The 18,614-nt window shown below is 33.6% G+C and overlaps 2 protein-coding genes across 2 annotated transcripts; both read left to right on the plus strand.

Annotated features, from left to right (window-relative positions):
- Window positions 1-1,453: 1,453 nt before the first annotated feature.
- LOC115987741 lies at window positions 1,454-5,571 on the plus strand. Its single transcript, XM_031111333.1, has 2 exons — window positions 1,454-1,923; window positions 5,200-5,571. Exons 1-2 carry the CDS (start codon window positions 1,615-1,617, stop codon window positions 5,329-5,331), a joined length of 441 nt encoding a protein of 146 aa, XP_030967193.1. The 5' UTR covers window positions 1,454-1,614; the 3' UTR covers window positions 5,332-5,571.
- A 3,853-nt stretch (window positions 5,572-9,424) lies between these two features.
- LOC115986838 lies at window positions 9,425-13,909 on the plus strand. Its single transcript, XM_031110177.1, has 7 exons — window positions 9,425-10,299; window positions 11,397-11,529; window positions 11,673-11,726; window positions 11,842-11,933; window positions 12,957-13,192; window positions 13,329-13,499; window positions 13,586-13,909. Exons 1-7 carry the CDS (start codon window positions 9,632-9,634, stop codon window positions 13,681-13,683), a joined length of 1,452 nt encoding a protein of 483 aa, XP_030966037.1. The 5' UTR covers window positions 9,425-9,631; the 3' UTR covers window positions 13,684-13,909.
- The last annotated feature ends 4,705 nt before the right edge of the window (window positions 13,910-18,614 follow it).

Here is an 18,614-nt window from a genome sequence, read left to right on the forward strand (position 1 = left end):
TTTAGAATAGTATTTATATTTATAATACGTTGATTTGGTAATAAATTTACTTGTTGACCTACCAATACCATACAATATGAAAAATTAAATGATTCTTTTTCTCTTTTGATAAGTAAAAATTATGTTTTAAAATTTGTTTTTTAAAGTACATGATAAGCTTGAGTGATCTTACCAACAGTCATTTTCATAATAACTTGTTAAAGTTGTAAGTTTTTATTGATTTTCACGTAAATTGATTAAGAATTCATTGCCTTAGTAGTTATGAAAATTGATTAAGATTTACCTATAACTTTTGTTATCATTTTTTTCATAAAGGTAAGTTTAAAACTACACACAGTTTGTGCTTAGTGTATGATATATATATATATATATGTGTGTGTGTGTGTGTGTGTGTGTGTGTGTGTGTGTGTTATGGTTGAAAATTTGAAATGGTAGGTTGTGATTGGTGTGTCTAATATCAATTCTTCCCTCAAAAAAAGGTAAATCTAAAATTATAATAAATTCACAACGATTGAAAACGGTAAGTTGTGGAATGTGGATAGTGTATGATATCCAAAAAGTGTTGTCATGGATGATTTCAGGAGATGTCAAATTGATAATAATTTATCATTTAAGTAGTTGTAAAATTTGTCATGTTTCTAGCATTATTAAAAATTATTTTTCTTCATGTTCAAAAAAATAAAGGGTAAAATGCAAAATACTCCCTCTACGTTTAACTCAAATTCATTTCAATATTTTAATTTTACTTTTGTTTAACTGATAAAGTCTCTAATAGTTGAATAAGAGATCTGAGCCTCAATTTCCGCCTACATCAAAATTTGATTGATATTTTAGTCTGATGATAAAGAGTTATCATCAAAAATTGATGTTATAGGTTAAAACTCTCTCTCCCAAAAAAAAAAAAAAAAAAACTTTAATTAAATTAAATCCTCTAAATTTTAAATTCTAGCATTCCATCCACTTTCATTAAAAAAAATATTTTTCTCACATGAAAAAAAAAAAATCTATAAAATTGACAAAAATATTTTATTTCTTTTTTTCATGTGATAATTTAAAATAATAATAATAATAATTTTTCATTAGGTTTTTTTTTTTTTTTCATTTGTTAATTGTACACTTGATGGCAATTTTAACGGAATTGGACAAAATGTCAAAATTTAATATATTTAAAATTTAGAGTACTCAATTAATTAAAAGTAAAGTTACATTACTAAAAGGAATATTAGTTAAACATAGAAGGTGCAATTTGCATTTTAGTTTAAAATTAAAGTTTCCCTCAAAAAAAAAACCTAAAATAAAAGTTTTGCCAAAAACTTGCAATTTATTTTTTAATTATTAAGTAAATTAAAAAATATATGTTTTTATTTATTTATTTATTTATTTATCTGCTCATGACGTGTCAAATCTTTAGCTCACACTAGTGGCTTCTTGTACCTATAACCTTCCAGACAAGACTCGCTAGCTTCAAGAAAAGAAAACCCAAAACAAAACGTTGGGGCCTAAAACCAGAACAGAGCCCCACCTTTACTCTCAAATATCTCACTCTGTTTTTTCCGCCGCTAGAAACAAAATACCCACATTCGAAGCACAACCCATTTTCTCTCAACCTCAAAAATGGCTGAAAACACTGAAATCTCTACCAGTAAAGAAGACCCAAAAGGACCCCAGAACCTGTTCTCGTTGTTCCCAAAGTTTAAGCTTGAAATCCCATTTCTGAAGCATGGAGGACCGAAGGTAGAGGCTGTTGTGAAAGAGGAAGTGAAAGGTGAAATAGTGGTTGGTGACGATGAAGGTAAAGAAGACTCGACTAAGAAACCTGATGTTGTGAACTTTGCAGAGAGGAAACCGTTGATTCCACCCCCTTTGGCTGTTGAAGTTGAAGAGCCTTCTACTAAGACTTCCAATCCTTTTATCCTGTGGCAGGTTTGCTTTATTTATTTATTTATTTATTTATATTTTTGTTTAAATTCCTTGTTCTTTTTGTGTGTTGTGGTAAATTGTGTTTGGTTGTTGGGAATGTGGAGGAAAATGAGATAGAGAGAGAGTTTGAATGTGATAACTTGGAATTTGTGTTGTTTGGTCATTGGATGATGGTGTTTTTCAGGTTGAGTTGATTATGGCACGATAAAGTTGTAGTAAGATTTTGAAATTGGGGTTGTGATAATTGTGTTTGGATGATTTGAGTCTACACTTTGTCTTTGTGAGTTGAGATGGGCCTTTTTTTTTAATCTTGTTTTGTCACTATTTGTGTGTCTGGAAAAGTTGCAAAATGCAGAGAAACTATATCAGCAAAGTTGATTCAATTCAAGGCATAGGCAAAGGGACCATAGTTTTTTCTTTTTCCCCAAACTAGATAAGGATGAAGTTTAGGATATGATATTTGGGTTGAGTAGAATTTTCACACGTCGTGTGTGTGAGAGAGAGAGTAAGCATATTTTGGCCAAAATAGAGCACATGTTGGCTAGGCTGATTCAGTACCATTTTTAGTCAGCTTCAGCTGTTTCAACCGTTATTCAGCTACTCAGTGAGTTTCTAAGTTGTTCATCTTTTGTGCTTGAACTTATTTGTTTTCCTTGCGCAGTGAATACTAGACATGAGCTTATCTCCTCCCCATCTACTATGAGTTCTCCCATGATATGATTTAAGCTTATTGGCTACAAGCCTACAACTACATTTGTTGGACTGGCTCAATTGAAATATTCTTAAGAGGAAAGGAATTATTTAACCATCTCTTGTATGACAAACCATCATCCTCTGCATGTGTTAGTGATACGACAAGCTTAGATGGGTAAACTACCCTTCATACTACTGCTACCTCAACAAGCCTTTGGGATCTAGAAAACAATCTGATCTTGTCACTCATGCTCTCTATTATCAATCCCAATATAGGAGTCACTTTGATGCACCTCTGATCTGCGAAGGCCATTTGGGAGCACTTGCAGCATATTTATTCTAGGTTTGAATAATGTTTGTAAGTAGTATTTCAATCTTGAGCAAGGCAGTCCGAACTTGGCAGAATATTATTATTAGGTCTTGGGGGTACTTGAGGAGAGAAACTTGTATCAACCACTCTCAACTGATCTACACTATATGGAAAAACAACGCCAGCATTTGGATGTAGTGCGATTTCTCAGTGGTCTGAAATCTGAGTATGAGCCAGTTTGTGCCTAGATCTTGTGTAACTCCTGACCTTCCCTCTTTACATGAGGTTTATTCCCCAATGCTTTAATAATTTGGACACAAACACTGGTTCTAGTGAGAGCTCTGTACTTATCGCCTCTTGTGGCAGTTCTAATGTATCACTAAGATGTTGTAGTAGTCAGGGTGATCATAATGTGCATGGTGGATGCAACTCTAGGGGAATCGCAACTGCACTAGAAACCAAGAACATAAAAAGTGTATGCATTGTGAGGGCAACAATCATACCATAGATTACGTTTGGGATCTCCATGGCATATCCTTGGGTTTGCCAATTAGGAATTCTATCAGGATGAGTCTCCTCTAGCATCAAGATCGTCCACTATACCCAATAGTAGAATTGATCTCTATATCCAAGGACAGGCATGATTTGCATCAAAAGTGGGTAGCTTCTTACTACACCACCACTCTAGCTTAGTCAGGCATTGCACCCCCACTATCTTTTCTCTCTACCTCTTATCTATGGGTCATCAATTCTGGTGCCATTGAGCATATGATTGGTGCGTTCACTAATCTTTTTGGTTATCATATTGTTACATCACCTTAGAGTGTTACATTACCTAACGGTTCCTTAACCAAAGTTCAGGGCTCTAAAACCACTCGCCTTATGTGTTATCTGTTTTAATCATTCCTGGTTTCCCTTTAATTAGTTGTCCATTAGTAGTGTAACCAACGAAAAACCTTAAGTGTTGTGTTAGTTTTTGCCCCTCCAGAAGTATCTTTCAAGATCTGCAGCTTAAACTGATGATTGGTGTGGGACATAAGTTTGGTGCTCGCAACTATTTGAATTTTGCACCTATCTCTCCTTCATGAGTCCTTTAGTCTTCCTTATCTTTCATGGAGTGGCATTGTCAACTTGGTCACTCATCTCTGGCCATATTGAAGATTCAAGTCTAGACTCTTAGTCACATTTCTTCTTTATCCCATGAATTATGTCAAATCAGTAAACACAATAGTGTGTCATTCCCCTCTAGTTCTGTTGTTTTAGTTCCTAATCCATTTGAGTTAGTCCATTTCAATATATGAGGTCATTTCCATGTTTCATCAAATAGATTTCAATATGCTGTTACTTTTGTTGATGATTACTCCGGAATGACTTGAGTGTTTGCTATTTTAATGTGAAATCGTTCCAAGTAAATGTCAAATTTTCAAATTTTTCGCAAAGAAATCAGAACCTAATTTGGCCAAAAATATCCAAAACTGTGCATTCTGACAATGCCAAAAAATGTCTAAGAAACATCATTTCTTAGCTACTTATTTATCTGAAAAAGGCATTGTGCACCATACCACTTGTCCTCACTTACCACAACAAATTGGTGTTGCTGAGTGAATTTAGACATCTCCTTGATATTTCCTGAGACTTTTTGTTTCATATGAATGTACCCAAACAGTTTTGGAGCGATGTTGTTCTAACTGCATGCTTCCTCATTAACCGAATGCCATCCACCATAGTTGATGGAGCATCTTCTCTCTCCAACTTATTCATGTCTTCTCCAGGTCTGGTTGATAGGAATGATCATTCCTATCAACTTTCATGTCCTGCAAAGCCTTCAACAGTTTTACTTAAGTCCTGTCCACAATCAGTCAACACTTTTACTGAAAACTATTAAATAGTTTTACTCAAGTCCTGTCCACTATCAGTCAAGTGTTTAGTAATGGAAATAACAATTTCCAATGAGATATTCACCTTTCTTTTCTGTTCAATCAAAGCTAACTATCAGATTTTCTTTGGTGGTCTAATGTTGGTTGTCTCAATACCTTGAAGGCTCAGCTACCTAGTTTTACCCTAATTAGGTTTCGTTAAATTTTGGCACTGCATTGAAATGACCTAATTTGGGTGTATTTCGTTTATTGCACTTTGTAACAGTCTTTTTGTGTGTTCTCAGACCATAAACACAAGAATGATTGTAAACTTAAGTTTCCACTCAACTGCAGTTGTAATTCCCCTACTCCACCTCCTTTATTTATATATAATAATGAATATACTTTGTATACTGGTAGGTTTATGCTCTGGGAGGATTCATTGTATTGAAGTGGATATGGGGAAGATGGCAGGAGAGGAAGGCCCAAAAGGGTCCTGATGATGATGATAATGATGCATCTTCAAATGCTGATGATGATGATAATGTGTGAAAATATTGGAATAGTGTTTCTAATATTTGGGGTTCTTTTACTGTGAATGTAAAAATTAGTTGGCCACTGAACTAGCAGATAATTGCTTTTAATTCATACAGGGATTCAAGTTCTCTAATTGCCTTTCTGGTTTGCTTCTCAAATCACGTACTTGTTCTATCCTTATTGCATTTTCATGTCATTTGGTTGTAAACAATATCCTCATAAGGCCAGTATCGGGTTAAAAATAGAGTTTTCGCCTCATGAATGTTTTTTATTACACTTATAAAGAAATGAATGTTTTTTTTATTAAGGGTGAATCAGGTGATGCAGTATATCAGGCAGATAATTATTATCACTCTCATTGGGTTTCAAGCTCTCCAATTGCTTCTGATGTTTAATTATAAAATACGAACTTGAGTTCAGTTGATCCTTGTGTTGTCCATTTACATGGCAATGGTTGCAATCCATACAACTGATTTTCGGCAGACCATTTAACTATCAATGTATCCTGCCATGTGACTGGAAAAAAAGGGTTATGGCCTTGTGAGTGTGTTCAGTTGGTAGATGAAGGCAATATATTAGGATTCATGCCTCATCCAATTTTCTACCTACTGCAAACCCAAATTCTTTCTTCTTACCAAACTTCTGTATAATGCAGCTCAGAGGCCAGAGCTCTAGACATGCCAATTGCACAGTAACACTTTCGGGTGAAAGTACAAAGTTTGAGGATTGTGGTAATAGCATAGAACGCAAGATACTGTTATGTAGGAGTAGCATGCAGCTGTAGATGCTGAGAATTAAACTAGAAGTATAACAGGGGATTTGAATCACTCAAGCTTATATTTGACATGAAAAGCATTCAACTATTATTCTGTGACCTGTTGAATGGTGATGAATACGCAAATCCTGTTTTGAGACTTTCCCCTTCCTTGATGCAATATATAATTGCATGACTAGCTCAAACAAGGTAATGAGAGCCACAGATGTTTCTATGTAGGAATCCACTCTTAGAAAAAGGCAAAAGATTATATGGCAAAGGTGTTGTGGTTTAGTAATCTTGTCTAATGCTCTTGTGGGCGAAGAATTTGGTTTTGAATTACTTTTGAGGGTGAACCAATTGTAGAAGAAAGGAAAAACTCATTTAATTGCAATTCCACCAATGGGCATTCCGACATTTGTGATGGGATCTTGCCAAGTGAAATGCTATGCCTGAAGGGTTCTTAAGTCCAACCATGACAAAGAAAACCTTTTTTTTTTTTATAAATAATTTATTAAAAAAAATTATAAATAAACTAAGGGTTATATTTAGAAGAGAGGAAAAAAAAGAGGTTTTTGAAAAACTGACAATAAAAACAAGCTTGAAATTAAAAGTCGTGGTTGTATCAAGTAGCTACTTTTACCTTCACTAATTAGTAAATTAATTATATATTTTTTGTTATGATGTATTTCCTCAATTAAGAGATAATATTTAACAACTGTTTGATTTAGGTAAAACTTTATCATTTAAATTTCAACAAATTTAAATCTTATTCGAACTAAAAGTCTATTATAAAAAATTTCTAAACTTAAATCCCATACAACAACTTATGTTTTCTTTATAAAAAGAAAACAACTCATGTTTTGACTAAGGGGTAAGATTTAACAATAATTTAAAATAAATTTAAATACTATTCAAAATAAAAGTCTATTATCAAAATTTTTTTAACTTAAATCTCACACAACTCTAGTTTTTTTTTTTCCCCTCAAGTTGCATGATTTAACAATAATTTAAAATAAATTAAAATTTTTATTCAAACTAAAAGCCTATTATAAAAAATTTCTAAACTTAAATCCCACACATGACACAACCCACATTTTTTTTCCTTAAGTTGCATCTTATTAAATTAATATTTTATTAGGATATTAAGCTATAAAGCTCTTGACTAAGGGATAAAATTTAACAATAATTTAATTTAGATAAAGATTTATCACCTAAGTTTTATAAATTTAAATTCTACTTTTTCTCAAGTTGCATGATTTAACAATAATTTAAAATAAATTTAAATTTTTATTCAAACTAAAAGTCTATTATCAAAAATTTTTAAACTTAACTCCCACACATGACACGACCCATGTTTTTGTTTTTCTTCCTCAAGTTGCATCTTATTAAATTAATATTTTATCAGAATTTAAGCTACAAAGCTCTTGACTAAGGGATAAAATTTAACAATAATTTAATTTAGATAAAGATTTATCATCTAAGTTTTATAAATTTAAATTCTACTCCAATTAAAAGTCTATTATCAAAATTTTTAGAACTTATATAAATTCACCAACGATACAATCCCTCTTAATCAATGAGCCATCCTTGTAATTAAACTCCACACAATACACCTCATGTTCTTGTTTTTATTTATTTATTTATTTATTTTAAAGCAATTTATACTTATGTTTTAATCTAATAAATTCATCTTACTTATTATTCTTTACTTCTAAATTTATATGTAGGATATTATGCCATATTAAGTTTACTATAAAGAAGAAAACAATGAACATCCCTTTAAGTTCTCAGTTCTCTTATGTAAGTTTTTTATTTTGTTTTTTTATATTCTCAATTTTTGAACTCTTTTGTGAATGTTTTGATTTTTAGTTTAGGTTATTATATTTAATTTGTGAGTGTGTTGATTTTTCCAATTAGACTATCACTAGGAAAAAATCGGTATTAAACTCCACACAATACACCTCATGTTCTTGTTTTTATTTATTTATTTATTTTTTTTAAAGCAATTTATACTTATGTTTTAATCTAATAAATTCATCTTACTTATTATTCTTTACTTCTAAATTTATATGTAGGATATTATGCCATATTAAGTTTACTATAAAGAAGAAAACAATGAACATCCCTTTAAGTTCTCAGTTCTCTTATGTAAGTTTTTTATTTTGTTTTTTTATATTCTCAATTTTTGAACTCTTTTGTGAATGTTTTGATTTTTAGTTTAGGTTATTATATTTAATTTGTGAGTGTGTTGATTTTTCCAATTAGACTATCACTAGGAAAAAATCGGTATTAAAGAACTATTTTGTTTATTATTGTTTGTACTGGCTAGGGCATAGATTAAACATAACTCAAATAGAAATGATCAAACTCATTCTATATCTCATATTAAGAAATTAATACAAAACACGAAGAGAATTGTAAAAAATAAAAATGAATAAACACCGATAAGGTCTAAACTCTAAACAATCAAAACTTAAAATAATTCTTTTTATTAAAATTATTTACCTATTTTATAATTTATTATTACTATTTATTTAATAATTTATTTTTAATTATTTCAAAATTTTTGAGCTTAAATATGAATTTTCATCAAGCCATGCATTGCACAAGAGTAATACTAATTATATTTTAAATATCAGAGTAAGAGTGGTTTCAAATTAAGTGAAATTAAACTTTGTACTAAAAAAAAAATCAAACCACAAGCTCATTTAGAATTTATTCAGTCCTACAAGATGACAGTCATATTTAGAATTCAAGGAGATCACATAGTAATTAAAACTTATTTTGTTTTATTGGTGGGAGAAGACCATGTGAATGATCTAACAAGAGGATTGAATATTTTCTTCATTGCACACATTGACATTATTAGCGAAAAATGTTTAAACAAAACAATACCGTGTAGTTATTGTTTCACTTCAATTTAAACCTTTTGTTTTATGTGAAACTTCAATTTTTATTAATTTCATTATATTTACCCCCCCACCCCAAAACCACCGCTTTTTCACAATTTTTTCATTATAATTAATTTTCTACTCTCATATACGATTAGTTTAAATTAAAATAGACATTATTTTCATTTCACTTTTTATTTATTTATTTATAGAACATAATTATAATCTTTGGATATTCCCTATGCTACCTTTCTCAATAGATAACCATTTTTCATTTTTAAATATCCAAAAAATAAAAACTTTATGTTTCTATGTTATCCTCCCACATTTTCTTTTCTAAAATCCAAAAAATTATAAAATTCTTATTAAAAATCATGAGACACTTAATTAAATTTTAAGAATTTTTTTATTTCCTTATATAATTGTTGTACCATAAAACATGGAATAATAATTTTTTTTTTTCCTTTCATTATACAATGGAGAATTTGAAGAGATGCAAAAAGTGTCAAAACCAAACAACAACAACAACAACAACGCACAACAAGAAGAAGAAGTTAGACGGAACCGTTACATGACGTGACGGCACATCCCTCTAACACCTTTCAGAACCGTCTAAACGCTGCCGTCACTCCTTTTCCCCAAACCCTAACCGCCTCCTCCTCTATCTATGGCCTCTTCCGATGACTTTCCTCTCATCGACTCTTCTTCCTCTTCTCCCAACCCCCACGCGCACACGCGCCACGACGCCGCCGCGTACTACTCCACCGAAGCCCCGTTCAACGACGCCGAATCCGACCCGAGCAACAGACCCGGCGGGCCGCCCGGAGCCCCGACTCCGCCGAAGCGGACCGCCTCTCCTTACAACTACTACAAGAAGCACAAATGCAGCAACTCGGGCGAGTCGGAGAACGAGTCGTACCGGAAGGACCGCGAGGAGTGGTCGGACACGGCGATCGCGTGTCTGCTGGAGGCGTACACGGAGAAGTACAACGAGCTGAACCGCGGGAACCTTCGCGGGAGGGATTGGGAGGAGGTGGCGGAGGCTGTGACCGATCGCTGCGGCGGCGGCGTCTGCGGCGGCGGTGATAAGAGCAAGGCGACGTACAAGAGTGTGGAGCAGTGTAAGAACAAGATCGACAATTTGAAGAAAAGGTACAAGGTGGAGCTGCAGAGAATGAGCGCTGCTACGGGTAGTACCACCACCACGCACTCGCATTGGCATTGGTTCAAGAAGATTGAGGCTATCGTCGGAAATTCCGGAACCGCCAACAAAGGCGGCTGTTCCGACGAGGACCGGTCCATTTCTCACGCTAGATCGCCTCGCCAATCTAAGAGGTTTTTTTAATTTCAAGTTTTTAACCAAAATTTATTTATTTTTTGTTCTTAAATTTAAGTCATTAGCGATTTTAATCACTATAATTTTTCCGGAGTATCTTGTCATACCAGTGTTATAACTGCGCGTGTCATGTTATAATTTTTCGGAAATTGCTTGTGTTAATGTTTTGTACACATATCAATACCCGTGTCTGTGTTTGTGCTTCCTAAATTTAAAATGATTAGTTTTAAAAGCGATCTCTTTAAACTTCAGAGACTAAAATCATCCATGTGCTAAACTTTGGGGGACTGACAATGTATTTAAGCATACATTTTTTTTATTTTTATTTTTTATTGTTATGTTTACACATGCAAGGAGCGACTCTTGAATTCATGATGTAGTTTGAGGGTGAGCTCATTGGTAATGAGTTTTTTATTAGCATTTGAGTTATGTAAAATATTCTAATTTTTGTTCTTTGTCATTGTTGTTGTTTAATTTTTTTTTTTTTGTTAATTTATCGAGTTTTGGATTAAATTGGTTACGGATTTAGTTTTGGGGAGTGTTTTCTTTTTTTTTTTAAGTGCTTGTTATGTATAATAATATTTTGTTGAATTCATGACATAGTTTGAGGATGAGCACATTGGCAAATCTAAAACCATTTTAGTTTTGTAAAATTTTCAAAGGTGAAATTTTTGTGGTGGCATGTGCATTGTGACTGAAATTTTGTGTTGTTGATGAGAATGACTTCTTGGATTATCCCGGAAGGGATGTGAGATATGAGGAATGTTGCTTGACTGTGTATCTTTATTCTACTGCAGACATTCTGGTTGAGCTTATATGTTATAAGTTAATACTATTATGGTAGATGATGAGTGTGACATTTATGAGAATTTATGATTAATTGGGTTGTTTTTAAATTGTGTTGATAAAATGAAGTTTTTAGGGGTACAGCTGAATCAGCTGATAGACCGTTTGTCTTGCTAAGGGGGAGGTGCAGCATGCATAGTAGATGTTTAGACCAAACATTTTTATTGCCAAGTTAGTCAGTTCATAGCATGTCATGGCATAGAAGACTTTCATATTCATCTAATCAAATGTCTGATATTTTTATGGACAGATATATGTCGAGCAATGCTGCCTTGACAAACAATCTGAAATCCAAACCGATATCAAATTTAAAATGGCATAGAGTAGTGTTTAAAATCAGTGGTACTGCATTAGCTGGGAACTGCCAGAGTATTGACCCCAAGGTGCACGTTCTCTCTACATGTTATCATTGATTTGCAATTGGATTTGTTATGACTTTTGGAAATTTTGAACAAATGAATTACTTCATCCTACTACTAGTTTTTGAATGAAAAATTCAACCTGAACTGCTTTCTTCTGTCATTAGGTGGCGATGCAGGTTGCTAAGGAAGTTGCATCTGCTTGCCGCATTGGGGTGGAGGTATACCAAACTTCCCTAATTTTTTTTCTTTTCATTTTTCATTTTTAACATATGTCTTAAATTTTGTGCTTTCAATGTTAATTTTGTTCTTTTTGTGATTCAAATTATTTTATAGGTGGCAATTGTTGTTGGAGGTCGTAATTTCTTTTGCGGAGACACATGGGTATCTGCTACTGGCTTAGATAGACCTACAGCTTACCAAATTGGGTAATGGCCTTTAACCGACATTACAACTTCTATCTTGCAGTAAAACTTCTGCACCAGGCTGTGGTTTAATATTATCACTTTATTGATGTTTAAAAGGTCAATCAGCAATAGCTAGTCAGCTCTGTTTTTGGAGGAATTCATAAGAGCAGTAAATTTTGTAATGCTGTTCTACTGTTCCTAATGTGGATGATTTGGAGAGAAGGGAATGTCTGACTTATAATGGTGCTGAGTTCCTTTGGAATTCAGTTAATCATTGTTTTTGAGATCTTTGTATGATTGGATGACTATTCTAGCCAGTGTCTATTCCACTTCTATTTAAGAATTCATTGACCCTTTGAATTCTAGATTGTAATTTGTAAGAGCAGTTCTTGACATCTTGTATGTGTCCCATGTACTTGAGCATGTTAGTGATTTGTTTTCTGAGAAAAATAATTGAAGTTTTATCTTTACTGTCCTCGTCGTTATGTTGTTGGTTTTATTTTATTGCTCAAATTGAAGTACATTGGTTTTATCCCTATGTTATCATTGTTTCTTTTAAACTACAATGTATTCGGCCACTTCTATTTGCTGCATTTTGTTGATGCTGTGTGCAGAACTAGAATGAGACTGAGAAACATAGTGATTCAGAAGTCAGCATAGTTAGAATTGTTTTCGTACTGTTTCTTTTCCTTTGTTAGAGATTTTTGCTGTTTTACTAGTTTGTGAGGATCTTTGATGCAAATTTAGGTGTAGTGAAGTTACTTGGTTATCTTGTACTAAATAGATATTTTGGCAGTTCTCAGCCCTTTTTGCTGATATGTAAACTGGTTTGAAAAGGAAAACTTGATTGTACTCTCATAGTACAGACATGTTTGTTATGTCAAATTTTATAATTCCTGATGGTCTATTTCCTTCGTTTGCTTCTTTATTTCCATATATTTTTATCAAACTCCACTGTATACGGATTAAGTAATTTATGTTCTCATCTTAAACTTCAGTTGTTGCTTTCATGCTGACCATTTGGCCATTTTTGATCTGTTGCAGTATGATGGCAACAGTTATGAACTCTATACTGCTCCAATCAGCACTAGAGAAGCTGGGCATTCAGACACGTGTGCAAAGTGCATTTGCTATGCCAGAGATTGCTGAACCCTATAGCAGGCAACGGGCCATCCGGCATCTTGAGAAAGGAAGAGTTGTCATATTTGGTGGTGTTGGTGCTGGCACTGGAAATCCACTCTTCACTACTGATACAGCTGCAGCTCTGAGAGCTTCTGAGCGTATGACCCTACCCTTTTCCAACATACCAATATTTTCCTCTACATTTCTGGTTCACCATCTTTATATATATATATTGAGGAACATTGTCTTGGAGGACATTGTGATGTTGTGTATTTTTTTTTTTTTGGGTCTCAGTTAATGCAGATGCAGTTCTTAAAGGTACCAGTGTAAATGGTGTCTATGACTTTCATTCTGGTAACAGCAATGTGATACTTGATCACATTTCCTATCGTGATGCTATTTCTAGCACCATAACCTCTATGGACCTGATGGCGATAACATACTGTGAAGAGAATGGAATTCCTGGTTGGTCTTATTTCATTCTTCTAAATTTTCAATGCCATATTTTATCCTTCTCTTTTGTCTAAAAGGTTTATATACTTTCTCTGTAGTTGTGGTTTTTAATCTGCTTGAGCCTGGGAATATCTCAAGAGCATTATGCGGAGACCAAGTTGGCACTTTGATTGATCAGGCTGGAAGTATTAGTTAATGCATTTGGAGCCATATCTAACCTGATTCTTTTAAAGTCTAGTATAAGTTAATCTGTAAGTGTCATTAGTCCTTGTTAGAAGTATTTAAATAGAAAATTAGGAGCAGATTAGGCCTCATGGTGATACCCTAAAGTTTTGTCCTTGTAGTTTTACAGTATACTTTTTACTTCCTCCATTTGTATTACTCTTTTCCTAATACACCATTGCCTGTAAATTTTTCCATCAGTTTTTCTCATAATAACTTATTAGTTCTCAACACCCCCCCACCCCCACCCCCCCGCGGCGGCGAGATGAATGGGAATTTGGTATAGAATATAGAAATAACCTCGTATCTGCACCCCTGCAAGATTTGTTAACAATTGTTGTAAAGTTTTTATTACAGATTTTACTCCAGTTTGTGGGTTTAGATTCTGGGGAGGTTGGATCAGGCTGGATCTTGAATGCTGTTGATGCTAATTTAAAGCACAGTTCTTCCTCTTTATTGAATTTTTCTAGCTTGTTACCTGAGCAATGCACAGGTTTTTGTTTATAAATTTTATGTGGCAGGTTGTATGGGTTGTTATTGGTAACGTAAAAAAGTAATTTCAATGGTAGGTTTAAATTAGAACTAATAAAAACTAATCACCTATGAGTTGTAAAAATATTGTTAACATAGCACCTCTTTATAATTTATGATTAAATCTACTTTTGTTCATTAAATATTAGGGTCAGTTTCTTTGTGGTCCTTAAACGAATATTTGGTGTCAATTTAGTCCTATATCATACACAAGATTCAAACATTTTACCAACAATTCTTAAAAAGTTTCATCTTTTTAAACACGTTTGACGTTTCAATGTCGTCTCTGTACTGTTATTTGGCTCCATCGGATTTGTTGATGTGGTTGTCGGATGCTTATGTGTCACATTAAAGGAATTGACTGAAATAAAATATGTTCCAACTTGATTAATTGGCAAAAAATTACCTCCCAAAAATTATTATAAAATATTCTAAATAAAATTAGTCTATTTTCTTTGGTTTTCTTCTACTTTAACAATTGAACATTGGCCACTACCGCACACCCTTGGTGCGATGGTCACTTCATAAGTATAAGTGTTTGTGAGGTGTGGGGGGTAAGGGTCGGGGTTCAAGTCTCCAGGAGGGAGTTTCAAACACATATACACTTAGATTAGGCTAGAGTAAAAATTCTATCTTGTATAAAAAAAAAAAAAAAAAAACAATTGAACATTGGCCACTCCGCCCTCCTTGCAAAGTGCAAACCCCCTATTTTTATCCCTCTCTGTATACTTTTCTTTCCCTTCATTTTTCTTGTCCTTCCTCATTATCACTCTCTTTTTCTCAATGTTCTCTCTCTCCTCTCTATTTGCTAGGTGTTTGAAGCCCAGGTGCGTACACCTATAGAATGATGCATATGCATCTTTCTCATGGCATACGCCAACTTGAGCAGATTCCATATTTCTTTTCATTTTCTGTTTTATCTTGTCCTTGATGCCAATTTTTTTTTCTTTCCTTATTAATTCTGTTTGTCTTTATTTTTTTATTTTCTGCCTTGTTTTATTTTATTTCCTTTTTTGTTTGACACATGTAATAAAACCTAAAATACTTGACTTTTTTTCCTTCTTTCCTTTTTTAACATAAACCCTAAAATACTTTCTCGCTTCTCTCTCATCCCTTATTTAATTCTGACTTTAATATTGTAAGGCAACTAGAAATGTCAAAGGTAAATAATTAAAAAAAAAAAATCTTCATCAAATAAAATCCTTTCGAGACTTAAAAGGTGTTGGGGGCGAAAAAGTTTTCCCTCCAACAAATGAGGTTCTAGTTGGGTTGGGGGCCTAAATCGAAACTCGACAATGAGCTTGAAACACGGCCTAAATGCTATCAGTAAAACTTTTGAGAAATTCGCCTTTTTATTTATTTATTATTTTTTTTTTTTATGATTTGGCTTTAGGTTAAAACTAGCAAGGATTACGGGATGGCCTAAAACATTTCCTATAGTAGACACATCAGCACAAATAGAAAAGCCCACTGCAATAAAGAAATAGGCCAGCAGTAAAATACTCTAGTAGTAAAATATTCCAACAGTAAAATATTCTAGTGGAAATATATTCCAGTAGTAAAATAAGACAAAATAGAATAAAGCTCCAGTCGTTAGTTATTTCATAAATTAAGGAAATTGTCTACATTTCCAAAATCATCATTCATTGGTTCCATTGAGAGAAAGTCCTCCAATATAACAACATGAGGGAAAAACTCTATAGTAATAATTACATTATAGCCTTCAATAGTAAAGGAATAAACAAACACCACGGGGTCCATTATAACAAGTAATGGAGAAAGCTTAGTGTGTGAGAGAGAGAGAGAGAAAGAGAGAGAGAGAGAACTAGTGCAGTAAGATCATTATTATGCCAGGGTATGCTCATGAAGATTATATATGTAGTGAGTAGTGAGAGTCATTTTAGTAGCATGAGTAGTGAGAGAAAGAGTATTTAGCAAAGCTGCTGGAACTTTCTACTGGGGGATGGATGAGAGCTTATGAGTAGAGGCGTAATTGGTATTTGTGAGCTAGAGGCTGAAGAGCTTAGTTACTAATTTTGAAACTAAGAACTCAGAAGCTCAGAACCTCACTAAGAGCTTAAGAAAATTAGAAGGAGAGGAAATTAGAGAAGTTTATGAGAGAGTTGTTCCTCTATTGGTATACCTTGAGGTGTTGGTGAAGGGCTCTATTTATAGTTGAGTTTAACGAGCTGTTTAGCAAATAATCTCAGCCAAAATTTGTCTCAATCTTCAAAAAATCATTCCTAAGATTTGGCCAAGAATGGTATGTTTAGCTTTAAGGTGTTCTTCCTGTTTTGGGTAAAAGCAGCTAGAGGCTTTGATTTAGCATTAAATACTGATTGTCCTTAGCCAATGAGATTAGAGCATGTGTTTAGGCTAATGATCTTGGTTGTCTATTGCTAGTGTTAGAGTTTCAAGGGCAGATTATGTCACCCTAAGTCAAGTATCAATCTTGAAGCCCTCTGTTGGAAACTCTCCTAGAGATCTCCTTGGTGCCCTCTATACCACATTTCGATCCCTAAGTTTCCTCATTTGGGTTCATGTGCTTGGTTCATAAACCAGAAAATATACATTTTTGGCAAGATAATGAGCTATTCATAAGTGATTCTAGACACTTCCATGGTTTAGTTATGGTAGCCTCTTGTTCCTTGGCCGATTGTGTTGGAGAAGAGAGAGAGCATGGCTGGCTTCAGCCTTCATAGCTTTATGTCTTGTTAGTAATCATGAAAATCAGCTTGCTAAGGAAGGGTTTATGCTCATCTTGACATGTGTCCCTCTGACCTGATTTGACAAGCTGAAGGTTATTGCAGTGGGTCCCAGTTGTCAATCTGGTTGTGCTGATTTGACAAGTTGAACATGATTGCAGTGGGTCCTAGCTGTTAGTCTAGTTGTGCTGAAACTTGACTTATGGCTGGGCTAGCCATTTTACTTACCCATGTAAGCTTTAGTTGCTAGGATTTGGCACATGGGTTGGACTGTCTCGGCTGGGCTTTGTTGTTGGCCTTCTTGGGCTTGTTTATCCCTACAAAATGAATAATTTTACCATGGGTTTGCAATATACATGGGCTTTTGTAGTTAGAGTTTCTTATGAAAAAAATAAGCATAGTTCCCAAAAATTTTGTAGAAGAAATAGTTTTGAAATATGGGTAATATGTCATAAGTAATTTATGTTTCCCATGAGTTAGGGAATTTAGTATATCAAAATATGTTTTTGCCAAATAATAGTTTTGGGCTTTGAACATAATATAATTCTTTTGCCAAATAATATCTGAGTTTTGATAGAATAATTGTTTGCCCAATAGGTTTAGGTTTTTTGATAAAAGTTGTTAAAATCGTATTGGGGTTTTTGTAAGAGTTGCCAAAATAGCAATGGGTTTTTTTTTTTTTTTTTTGGTTGTTGTAAAAGTTGCTAAAATAATATTGAGCTTTTTGTAAAAGTTGCCAAAATAACATTGGGTTTCTTGTAAAATGTTGCCAAAATAGTATTAGGCTTTTTGTAAAAGTTGCTAAAATAGCATTGGACGTTTTGTAAAAGTTACCAATATAGCATTGGGCTTTTTGTAACAGTTTCCACATAATATTTGGTATTTTTGTAAAAATATTGCTGTGTAGCAACAGGCTTAGTAAGAGTGCCATGTAGCAACTGGCTTTGTAAGAGTGCAATGTTTTAGGGTGCCGTGTAGCAACGAGCTTTAGGGTGCCATGTAGCAACAGACTTTAAGATGCCATGTAGCAACGGGCTTAGTAAGGAGTTTTGTTGGGCCTTTTGGGTTTCGCCCACAAGATAAATGAGTTTGGATTTTTATAGAGATGATATAATTTTGTGGCCAAATTGGGTTAATAGTATGAGAAGTATTTGTGTGGGTCCAAGTTGGGTAATAATATGAGAAATATTTGTGAGAGCCCAAGTTGGGTAATATGTGAGAAATATTTGTGAGGACCCAAATTGGGTAATATGGGAAATATGTGTGAGGGCCCAAAATAATTTATGGGGCTTGTATGAGTATTTTGGTAAGTGACCCAATGAAATTAGAACCTGAAAAATTATACCTCAACAAAAGGTAACGGAGTTAAAGTCCAATAAATTCAATTAAAACCTAATTGAAGTGAGGAATGAAAATGTCTTAAAAGCATTAAGACAATTAAGGTAATTAATTCGAACTTAAATGGTAACATGAAAGTCAAGTTAATTCAATTTTAATTAATTGAATCTAATCAATTTATAAAGCATGCAAGACAATTAATGATGAGTCAAGATCATCTAAGTCTAATAAAGGAAATACATTTAAGAGTTAATAAAGTCTCATCTTCAATTAATGTTTTTCCTTCATAAAACTTAGTCACTCATCCGAAACAAAGCTTTCAATCTTGGTT

Source organism: Quercus lobata, chromosome 4, assembly GCF_001633185.2.
Source record: "Quercus lobata isolate SW786 chromosome 4, ValleyOak3.0 Primary Assembly, whole genome shotgun sequence".
In the NCBI taxonomy this organism is placed as follows: domain Eukaryota; kingdom Viridiplantae; phylum Streptophyta; class Magnoliopsida; order Fagales; family Fagaceae; genus Quercus; species Quercus lobata.